Source organism: Acipenser ruthenus, chromosome 17, assembly GCF_902713425.1.
Source record: "Acipenser ruthenus chromosome 17, fAciRut3.2 maternal haplotype, whole genome shotgun sequence".
Taxonomy (NCBI): domain Eukaryota; kingdom Metazoa; phylum Chordata; class Actinopteri; order Acipenseriformes; family Acipenseridae; genus Acipenser; species Acipenser ruthenus.
Genome location: NC_081205.1, coordinates 10,574,239 through 10,586,515, shown reverse-complemented (window position 1 = coordinate 10,586,515; position 12,277 = coordinate 10,574,239). Strand labels below are relative to the sequence as shown.

General features: G+C 40.5%; 1 protein-coding gene across 1 annotated transcript in view; it reads left to right on the top strand.

The window, feature by feature from the left end:
- LOC117423169 (uncharacterized protein C16orf96) overlaps positions 1–12,277 on the top strand; it is a 44,945-nt gene that overhangs the window by 27,305 nt on the left and 5,363 nt on the right. The window contains exons 10-15 of the mRNA XM_034038654.3: positions 457–575; positions 1,332–1,397; positions 2,160–2,255; positions 6,689–6,854; positions 7,357–7,504; positions 10,908–11,018. Of these exons, the coding sequence (XP_033894545.3) occupies positions 457–575; positions 1,332–1,397; positions 2,160–2,255; positions 6,689–6,854; positions 7,357–7,504; positions 10,908–11,018 (706 nt within the window). The remainder of the gene's footprint in view (positions 1–456; positions 576–1,331; positions 1,398–2,159; positions 2,256–6,688; positions 6,855–7,356; positions 7,505–10,907; positions 11,019–12,277) is intronic.

Below are 12,277 nucleotides of genomic sequence, written 5' to 3'. Positions count from 1 at the left end.
TGGCATTATTATATGCAGGAGGGAGCATTGACGTGGACACACTGTGGTGAAGTAACACGTTTGATTAAACTTGAGCAGTGCCAAAGTACACATTAAACATTGTGACAATAATAGATTGCATCCTAAGCAATTCCCCAAACAGCTCAGGAGCACTGAAGGTCATTGGCCAATCGTCTACCAGGAACTCGAGAGCAGATGTCGACGAGTTACCACCTGCTTGTGGACAAAGCCCTGCAGGTGTCCGTCAGAGCTCACCAGGCACCTGGCCAGCAGGGTCCGCTGTAGCGCAATGAGGAGAAACATAACCTAACCCGCGGGAGTGCCAGAGCAAATTCAGCACTCCCTCCAGAATCCCCAGACTGTATGACTCACCCTGTACACCACATGGCTGTTCCTTTACCAGGTAAGCCACTCAGGGAGCAGCCCCTTCTGATTCTCTACCCATGCATCTTCTAGCTGAACCGGATGGAGCTGGATCCCCTGAAGAAGCAGCTGGAGGACCGGTGGAAGAGCGTCCGCAAGCAGCTGCAGGAAGCCCCACAGGTCAAGCTCGGCGACGCTGCAGGCATCAGAAAGTAAGGAGACAGCACCACCCTGTGGATCAGTGCTGCAATTGCATGTGGTCCTTTTCAATAGAAGAGATCAACGCCTTCTACTGCAAACTAAATAAAATTATTTTGTTATATCTTTACTATGTTACAAAATGAGCCATTATGCTCTAAATTTGCTTTTTTAAAATATAATCAGACAGTGGCTACAACCCCCTTTCCAATGGATAGGCTTCAGGTACGTCCATCCATTTCCCTTTCACTGGGAATGATGCTGACTTCTTTGCTTCTGACCAGCTGAAACACCGGTGCCTGACTCAATGGGACGGAGATATCAAATTATAAAATACAACAGGAAAGCAGATGAGTTACACACAAATACAGCAGGAAAACAGATGAGTTATACACAAATCACAGCTGCCACTTTTGACCCCCCCCATCCTTTTTTCCATGTAATTATTATATTAGTAACAGATATCTTTTATGTAGAACATAAAAACGCTTCAAGTTTAGTATTACAAGTGCTCGACTACTGTGGATTGCCATCAGCCTTATTGGCAACCTTTGACAACAGAGACCTGGGAGCTCATGCTTTACCTTTACTAGGTTACAGCGAAGCAGAAGAAGGGCTGCTGTGGATCTTTCTGATTTCAATATAACTCAGCCAGACAAGGCATGTGTCTTGTAACCTCAAACCATTAAGTCGGGTACCAGTGTTTGCCAATGGTCAGAAACAAAGAATAACCTATAATTGCGGCATTATTACTCTGCTTGTGTTCTCAGGCAGCTGGTGACTCGGTTCAACTGTATCTCGTGTGCCAGACCCGTGGACATGATGGTTCCTCCCCCGTGAGTACACAGCTGCTCCCTCACTCTTTGCATGGCTAGTCAATGGGTTTCGACAATGCATTTCAAGAGACACCAGCATTGTCATGACACATGTAGTTGCTATTAACATGTGCGGTAAAAGGAAGTCTTTTATGAAGAACCAGCTCTTATAGGGGCTACAGGTGGAACCATTCGTCTAGCGGAATCCACCTTCCTGCTTCCAGTGGTAATTCTCTCAGGGAACAGCAAGTCTCCTCAGTCGTACGTTTGCAGAAATGCTTAGTACTGGTAAAACGATTTGGCAATTTAATTTGACTGTTGGTGCAAATGAATGAAACAGTTGAAAACAAAACACAGAGAAATACTACTAAAGCAAAAGAACCCTAATGGGAAGGTATTGTACAAACAAGGAACTGCCCGACAGCCATGTTTTTGTGCAATTAGAAACACGTAAACAGTGTCTTAATTGTTATTTTAAACATTTGAAATCACAGTTTGATTGACCTTTTCAGTGTGTTGCTTTGTTTTCTGTACATGCTGTTCTTTAGACCTGGGTAATCTATCTGCTATTTGGTAGTGTTGTGAATGGAGCTTCCAGTCTGTTGGATTAAAACTCTCAGGTTTCTGATCTACAGTAAATATAGATTCTTCTACTGTAGTCAAGGGATTAGCAAGGAAAGACGGTTGAGAGCTGCTCCATCATTAGTTTTCTTTCCTGTTATTGTTAATCTGGTTGGTCTCAGAAACGTTTCTACCCCGTTCTCCCTCTCTGTTCCTTTGCAGACACTTAGTGAGCATATCCACTGGGTTTCCTGGAAACAAGACCCACCGGCCCTACACTGTCTATGAGCTGGACAACATCCGGAAGCACACACGCTGGTGAGCACTGCCTAAGCCAGTCAGGAAAGGGACATGTGCAGCTACAGCCAAAAGTTTAGCATCACCCTGTAGAATTAACACATTTTGCTTCATAAAGTTGAATGAAACCTGCTGGAATAATGTTACATTAACATGTTGAATTACATACCACTTTGTAGTTTTCCATATACTTAACAAAAAACTGACAAAAACTGACAAATTTTGAAATCTAACATGAAGTACTGTATTACTATAAAGGCTTCCGGTAGACTTTTGCAATATGATTTAGTGATTTCTTTGATTAAATGTTTTTTTTTTTTTTTTGTTTTTTTTTTAATTATGTCTCAATCCTAACATTCTAGGTGATGCAACACTTTTGGCCACAGCTGTACAAGCTGTTTGAGCTGATCACTTGAGAGTAGAACCCTGCCCTGCGCAGCGTGTCCAATTGTGCAACTGAAACAGCTAGCAGTTGGTTTTACTTTCAAACAGTGTTGGTGTGATACACTGCTATAGATAATGCTTATTTATGATCAGAAGAAAGGATAATCTCATCAGGAGTCAATGCAAACAGCCGTGCCTTAGACTGCTGTACATTGATGTGTAACAGCATCTGTAGTAACACCAGATTTCCTCGCTGCTGTGTTAGCCTGAAGCCAGTGACCAACCAGGAAAACTCTGAGGTGGCCTCGACGGAAAGACGCATAGCCAACATGCGCCGTATCTACAGTGTGATGAGTAATCAGATAGAGAGGGTGCAGGTCCACTTCGAGAGGGGCAGCAGACAGGGCTACATGGACAGAACTGGAGACAGCCCTAGACAGTGAGTAAGGTGGAGGCAGAGAGTATAGTGAGGTTGAGACAGAGAATATAGCGAGCAAGGAGACAGTATGGTGAGTAATGTGGAGAGAGAGAGAGTATACTGAGGTTAAGACAGAGAATATAGCAAGCAAGGAGACAGTATGGTGAGCAGAAGTAGACTGCATAAATGCATCTACCATAGGATAGATGAGACAATGCATCTGTATAGAAGTAATCTGCATAAATAGATCTACCATAGGACAGATGAGACAACACGTTGGTATAGAAGCAGACTGCCACTTTGGATTAGGTTTCCTTTTATTTTCTGGCAATACACTGCTGTGCACTAGATGGTGCTGGTGCTTACTAAAATAGAGACACTTTGGGTAATCTAGTTAACATTACAGATGTTGATGGCAGGCAAACAGAACGGAAGTACAGTTCCTGAAGTCATAATCAAAGTTAAAACACAGATTATTCAAAATTTTAAAAAAACACAACATTTGAATAATTGCATTAATATAAGGGGACAACAAAAAGGGCTAGGCTCAAATGGCCTTCAGTTCAATAAATTTGTAGGGGGGATCAAGATCGTAATTTTGCTTAGGTTTCATATATAAAGCTAATTATTGGCCACAGAAAGAAAAACACAGTTTAGCTTAATAATAACTATTCAGAAAATGCAGTGTTTTTTGTCAACCAGCAGCCTAGACTGGGCTCCAGACTAACTTTTTTCCTGATGACTGCAGTTAACTCTTTTTTTATTTGAGATATTTTGCAAGTGTTGTGTATGGAATTGGTGACGGCACTTCTATCTAATTGTGTCCAGTTGTAATAGCATGCTGCAGCTCCCATGCTTAGTGTTAGGTAGTGAAGTCCTGGTCTGAGAGCTTGTAAAACAGCCAGCTCTTACGTTTTTTACTGTACATGTAACCATTTATTGTTTCAGTAAAGAACAAGTTTACATTTCAGTGATTCGTTCTGTTATTTCCAATATTAAATACGCCACAGTAAAGACAATATCATATGTCTCAATCCTAACATTCTAACCTTTGGCCAGAGCTGTGCATTATATCTGAGTAAATACCATTCATTTCTTCTACAATATTGTAGCATGCCTGTTACGCTAAGGGTGCTTTTGTCAACTGAAATCTTAGTGGCCTGAATTAAAGTGAATACCTACATGAGGCAAAGGCATACGACTATTCCACTTCATTACTTGGTAGAATGATAGACTGTCTCCTTCTAATTGCTTTTAATAAGGAAAACTATCAGAACAGAAATACAACCATGCCATGTTTCACAATCCAATCCTCTCTGGGCCCCTGTGGTTCTTATTGTACTGTAGTTGATGGCTGATTTGGCAGCAGAAAGTACAGCAAACAGGTCAGTTGTAGTTGATTTTGCAGGACAGCAAAGCATACACAGTTGGTGTTACATTCACCACACAACAAACCTAAAGGCTGAGTTTGTACCGCTCATTGACCTCGTCATCAAAGGACAAGCTATGGCACCTACTTTATAACAAGAAAAAATAAGAACGAAAGAAAGTTTACAAACGAGAGGAGGCCATTCGGCCCATCTTGCTCATTTGGTTGTTAGTAGCTTATTGATCCCAGAATCTCATCAAGCAGCTTCCCAGGGTGTCAGCTTCAACAACATTACTGGGGAGTTGGTTCCAGACCCTCACAATTCTCTTTGTAAAAAAGTGCCTCCTATTTACTGTTCTGAATGCCCCTTTATCTAATCTCCATTTGTGACTCCTGGTCCTTGTTTCTTTTTTCAGGTCGAAAAAGTCCCCTGGGTCGACATTGTCTATACCTTTTAGGATTTTGAATGCTTGAATCAGATCACCGCGTAGTCTTCTTTGTTCAAGACTGAATAGATTCCGTTTTTTTAGCCTGTCTGCATATGACATGCCTTTTAAACCCAGAATAATTCTGATCGCTCTTCTTTGCACTCTTTCTAGAGCAGCAATATCCTTTTTATTATTATTATTATTATTATTTATTTCTTAGCAGACACCCTTATCCAGGGCGATTTACAGTCGTAAACAAAAATACATTTCAAGAATCACAGTACAAGTATTAATACAATTAAGAGCAAGATAAAATACAATGACTTCGGTTCTAGCAAGTACAAATATATGACAAAATACGATTCAATAACGGAGCAGTTAACAGGGTCAGTGATAGTTACATCAGGATATAATTAAATACAAAATACTACAGATTAAATAAGATTTGTGACAGATTACAGTACTCTAAAGTACAGGATTAAATGCAGTAAAATAGGGAGCAGATATTGTAACGAGGTGACCAGAACTGAACACAATATTCTAGATGAGGTCTTACTAATGCATTGTAAAGTTTTAACATTACTTCCCTTGATTTCAATTCAACACTTTTCACAATATATCCTTGTTGGCCTTTTTTATAGCTTCCCCACATTGTCTAGATGAAGACATTTTTGAGTCAACATAAACTCCTAGGTCTTTTTCATAGATTCCTTCTTCAATTTCAGTATCTCCCATATGATACTTGTAATGCACATTTTTATTGCCTGCGTGCAGTACCTTACACTTTTCTCCATAAGTCCATGATTCCATCATAAAAAATAATTAAATAAATACATACATAAAAAGTAAAAATACACAATAGCGTGGTATTGCAACACTATTCATTAAACTGCGCACATGTGGCGGATCAATAATACCACTGTCAGTAACATTTCATTAAGTCCACTATCTTCTATTTTGAATGAACACATTATTGCTGAATATAAACACAGTATCAATCAGTCTGAATTTCTAAATCAATGTTGGTGGATAAAGTAGAAGACGAAAAGTAATTGCTAAAGTTAAAACCTGTTATTGTAATAATTAGCTATACCGTTGTGGCTTCCATCTTCTTAGATAGCATGGTAGAAATAGCTGGGTAGAGTGATGTTGTTTAAGTTTGAAAGCTGCACAGTGGTTTCAGGTGAATGTTCTAAGAACACTGAGACACAGACAGTTCTGAGGGGGGAGTTCCAATCCTAAAAGCATGCATTGTCTTCCAGGTTCAGTCCATGGGGAAATAAAGCCTTCAGTCTGTGAATCCCGATGTTTTCCTTTTTATCTGACATGTTAGGATTGTACACTTTCATAAGAATCTTCATATGAGCAAGGCTGTAGTTTTGAGAGATGAAGTGCTTTGCAGCAGGTGGATCCAGCTCACTGGTAATTATAGGTGACTTATGGTTTCTGAGACGAGTACGCAGGTAGTTTTACTCACAAATTGTTTTTTGCAGTGAGGACATTTGCACTGTATAATATTGACGACATTGGTAGATCTACAGGAGATAGTGTGTTTTATACTGTAGGCTCTACATGTTGTGGTACTATTGACAATAACAGTTTTTTCAAGATTATCACAGGTAGTGCATCTGTTTAGGTGCAGTGGTGAGATTCAGGAACAATGACGGGCTGTTTTAATTCAGGTCTTACCAACAATTTACGGAGATTAGGATGCTGGCAAAAAATATGACAGGCTTTCTGGAGTTTTACAGAATTGGCCACTAATGGATAACTTTCAATATGTAAAGCAGTGTGAGGTTCAGTGAGTGTGAAAAGCACTATATTAACGTGGGCTCACCACTTTGTTCTTCTGAAGTGACCGGATCAGGGAGCTGTCTGACCTCAGCTACCTGGGCCCTGTGCGGAGCTGTGGGGGGAGCCACACCATGACCATCCCCCAGCGGCGTTACCCCCGGGTGCAGCCGTTCCCAGAGATCATTCTACCTGAGGAGGAGGTGCCAGAAGTACCCGTCCAATCCAAGGTACAATTCAATGAAAGCTTGGGAGCCATTTCACGTCTGAACGCCTTTTGGGTTGATCTGGAATTTATGATGGGGGAACAAAACTGGCACACATTATAGTAACAAAGGTTTTCCCAAAATAGTCCAAAGCTCCACTCAGCTGACTAGCAGCAGATGTGTGAGCAGAATCATTTGAGAGCACATTGGTGTGGTTTGCCATGCTACCGCTTCTACTTCAGTATTCTGCTATGCGTTCACTATCGTTTACCTGTTTGCTTCACCTTTGTGCTTTGCAGTGCTTTCACTACATTTTGTTACACTTTGCTATGCTGCTTTCATTATAGGAAACTTTTGCAGTATAAGGTTGGAAACGGCCTTTTAGTTTTGCAGCTTTGTTTCACAGGATTTCCAACACAAAAGAATCACATTGGGTTTTTTTTTCTTATCTGGAGGGATGGTGAAGAGTATAATATGGTAGAGCAGCGTGTGAGGCAGCACATTTACAATGGCATTCCTTTCCCAGGAGGAGATTGACATCCTGGGGCTGGACGGAGTCATCTACAAGGGCCGGCTGGACCAGCGTCAGAAAGCCTCAATGCTGGATCCCAGGCAGGACTCACAACTGGACTGCAGGCCAGAGTCCAGGCTGCCTGACATCGCAGAGGCTGACGGTAAGCAGTTCTTCAGAACAGGGGGTTCATAGGACACAACTACAGAGAGAACCTGTTTTGGGCATTCTTTGTGTATCAGAATCTGGGGATACTGTAAAACCATAAATATTTGCGACCAAAATATTTGGCGAATCACAGCCATAATACCTATTTTGATCCGGAAATGTTGCTGACCTGTTGCAATATACAAAGTATTGTTAGTGGAATTTGATATTCGGGCCAAAAATGTATTGGCAGATATTTATGGATTTACAGTATATGAAGGTCTGTAAGTACAGTATCTGGGATATTCGAAGACTCCTCTCTGTACATATTGTACATCCGGATGTAACACTTACATTTTAACATTCAAAACAACTTATCAAGTTACAAAATGAGAATAAACTACCTAACTTACTTAAACTGCCCTAAATATGTGTTTATTTCTATTTTTGTAACTTTAACCAGTGTTTTTCTCCTTTAAAAAAAAATAATGAGTAATTTACTGTTAGGAGTAAAATGAAAACCAGCCCCAATGTCTCAGAGTGAGTCACAATCACTGAGCAAACGCAGGCCGGCAGCCCCCCCAAGTGGTGAAAGACAGTAGCACAGCTTTCTAATTTTTTCCCCATTGTTACTGGTGATATTTTGGGTGTTGAAGGGGTGCAGTAGAGCAGAGGTAGGCAGCTCCGGTCCTGACTAGCTGCTCTGTAACAGAATTATAATTGAATTAGGAAGTTCTTTAGGACCTGGTCTGCAATTTAATGTGTTTTAATCATTTAAAACAGTGTTGCAACAAACCAGTTTAAATGAATTGGTGTTAGTAAATAAATCTCTATGTTTCTAAATCTGAGTTTGAATTTGAACCCTCCAACTCCCTCCCATTAATACCCATATTATGTTTTACCCTATATAAGCTGTCTTTGAAGCGTGTTTGTCAATGTTGAAAATGACAGCAGCACGTGAAGTGAACAGCAAAATCTAGAGATAGATATATACATATTCCTTAGGTTAAAAACAAATCTGACCTTCAAAGAAACAATAACATGACTAATAGCATTTCAGCAACAGTGGTATTAATAAAATAATGGAAGTACATCATCTTATATTTCAAAGAAGTATAGTCGTTGCAGATCCCTAACAAAAGAAAAAATGTAAGCTTATCTGGCAGTGCCAGTTGGCTAACCCTAATTTTTTATTTTTTTCTTAGCAGACGCCCTTATCCAGGGCAACTTACAAGATATCACATTATTTTTACATACAATTACCCATTTATACAGTTGGGTGTTTACTGGAGCAATCTAGGTAAAGTACCTTGCTCAAGGGTACAGCAGCATTGTCCCCCACTGGGGATTGAACCCACAACCCTCCGGTCAAGAGTCCAAAGCCCTAACCACTACTCCACACTACTGCCCTACTACTCTAATGATCATGAGTGTGTGGGAATCCCAGAACAGCTTTCTCTGTTTATAAATACTGTACAGTACGCATGCTTCTGAACGAGACAGTTACGTATTCATATTTGATAAATAGGGGCCCTTGACTCTTAAACAAACCAACGATTTTTTGTCTATTTATAAGTTCACTGGCCAACGCCCTACAGCCTTGAAAAACCTCTTCAGATTTCAAAATACGGTCAGTGAACTTACATTGTTTATTTGCTGTGTTGTGTGTTGAGTTTAGAAATGCAGTAGATTATTATTAACTAATCAATAAACACTCAATAGAGTCGAATTTAGATAAACTGACAAAAACTGGTAAACGCTTTCTGGTCCAGCGGTGTTATTTTCTCAAGTCCCAATGGGCTGTTTGTTATTAATTGTGCTATTGCTTGAGTCAGATCAGTGCCTTGCTTCATCAGAGGCTGCTTATTTTATTTTGCAGTGCTCTTAGCATGATCGTACGTGCTATCTCTGTGCCCTTGAGCTTGTTCTTCCCACATGGATTGGAATACCCTTCAGGGAAGTGCATTGCAAGGGTTTTTCATCTGCTTATGTAAACAAGCTAATCAAATGACCTGCTGTTAGATAGATGAGTTGGGGGTGGTGGGAGAGGTTTAAAATAAAGCAAGTTGACTTTTTCCAGTATGACTCAGTGTTTATGCTTGGCTGTTAGTTCAGGTTTTGAATGAGCACTGTAACTAGCCAAGGGATATACAGTACAAGAACACCCTTTCTCTTGCTCTCTTTGTTTGCTTGTGGACTTGCCACAGCAAAGCATGCACAAGAAATGCACTCTCAACTTGATTAGAGGCAGCCATCGAACACTTACACTAGTACAGACTGCAGGAGTTTAGAGTCTTATTATTTCCAGGTGTGGGCGACCCCTGTAGGATCATAAGACTGTGCCACCAAGTTAATAAACAAAAGCTTTTACTGACTTCACCTCAGCTGTACAAACCAAACGACAAAATATGAAGATCACAATGATTTGTGAGAAGGATGTAAGAATGTATTCAAACTAAAGAAAACACTGCACCAATTAAATAACTTTGAGTGGTGTACCAATTTAATGCAAGAGGGAACAGAGGAACTAGAGTTCATGAAATCATTTACATCTGATTGTATCAAATAAAGTACATCCTGCTGTACATACAGCCTCAGGGTTCAGGTGATCCAAGCTAGCCCTTGAAGGAATTACAGCCTTATTATGCTGTAAGAGGGTGATGTTACATACATGGGTTGTCACTGGATAATAGTGAGGCAGGCACAGAGCAGTGGGTGTTGACACCTCACACAGGCACGCAGATTTAATTCAACACAAGTGCTGACACTAGGGTACCAGCAATGGTAGCCCTGGTGTCACATTTACTAAAGAAAACAAAACAAAACAAAGCTCAAAATAAAAGTTTGCCATACAAAGCGAGCGCTAGTCCCACTAAAAGGAACATCCTGCTCCAGGAACCTACTACCCTACGAAACCTCTATACAGTTGGATGTGATTTACTTCTCATATAATAACTGGTAATCAGTTGTTTCAATGGGCTCATCCAGTTGATATTTCCTGTATTTCTCAAACACACGCTCATTAACGCCAGCAACAGAGTTTGACCCCAGCCCGAGCTGTCAAACGGAAAGGAATTCCACAACAAGCAACAGAACTTTAGAACTCTGGCAGGTCAAAATTGCTCACCAGAGATTATAAAAAAAACACTGCAGGGTGTGATAAATGAGAATTGAATATCCACCCTCAGGGTGGGATGCTTCGCCCTCTGGATTTATGTAGCATCTCACCCCAAGGGTGGGCATTAAATTATCATAGCACACGCTACCCCGTGCATTATTCTCTATATATCAACAACTGAAGTGCTGGTACATTTTGTAATATAATGTTGTTTTTTTGTACCTTGCTGGTAATGGTATTTTTAAATTAAGACTAAAAATGAATTATTTCCTAATTCTTCTCTTGTTAATTTTCTCTGCAGTCAACCAACATAAACTGAGCCGGGCCACATGCCAAAATCTGAGCAGCTACGAGTCCATGGCTGGGGCTCCTGTCCGCCCACAGAGCGCCAGAGTACCACGCAGCCGATCAGGTTAGTGACGCAAATCAAAGAGCAGGGAGTGTAGGGGAGGCACAGGGAAGCATGGGGAAGGAAACATGGTAAAACACAGTCACTGCTTTAAACAAGGGCGGTGAATTGCATACCTCCCTGAGCTATGCTGGTGCCAGCTACCTCCCTAATTGTTTGCATTTAGTAAGGATGACTTTTGCATGAATCCATTCAGATTGATGTTCAGAATTTAAAGGAACGATAACCAGGGGTTTCAAATCCCCTCCCAGTATCAGTGATCTTTTAGGTCTTTGCTTGTTTTGTTTTCTAAACTGGAACTTGGACTATGTGCAGAATTTTTAAATACAACGCAGTAGATAGATCAAAGTTTAAACCATCGATTCCTGGTACCTGCTTACTTCCTGTCCTGTAGGTCAGTGTTTTTTTTCACCGGAAGTGGTTAGGTCCTATTAAGCAGCAGATTCATTATTTGAATATGTACCTAAAGAGCAGCCTAGAGTAGCTGAACTCATGTATCTTCTTTTCTGGTTCACGCATCACATTCTGATGCACTTGGAGGTGAGACATGAGGTCTTCTGAGATTTAAAACTTCACCAGGATGTGATGACTGAAATAGAAACATGATACAAAGTGAATCTAAACAAGAAGAATTAGTTAACACATCTCTCACCCATACCAATGTGCTCTTTAATTCACTTATGTATATCCTGAACAAAAGTAATAAAGCACAAGCCACAAAACAACAGCTTTTCAACACAGTGTGATTGGGACCAGTGATAAGGCTGCTCACGCTAATTTAGTGCTTTAGTGTTTTCCTCTACTCAGGCCACACCTTAAAATCAAACTGTGGTCAGCATACATTTCTTTCTTTCTCTCAAGAGTAATGAAAACAAGCTGTCCTTTTATTAAAGTGTGATGGAGTGAAGGATTCTGAGTCATGGTGCGATGCATGTTCATGCTGAAAGGATCTGTGCCTCAGGGGACTTTGGTTGGAAAACCAGAACACACAAAATTATGCTTGTGTTTAGTTCATTGTGCTCAAACTTTCCCAGTAGGTCCCAATACATATCAAGTGCAATGGCATCTCTGCTATGCATACAGTTATGAACTAGATGGAGACTTTATCAGTTGTAAGTAAAATTCAATGTGTGCAAATTTACAGTGTCATGTGATCCACTAGACCTAAATAAGCTGTGTGAGAGTGGTGTGCAACTATTCAGCAACAATCATGGGAAAGCAGAAGGATCTCAGGGAGGTGGCTCAAATGACAGAAACCATCA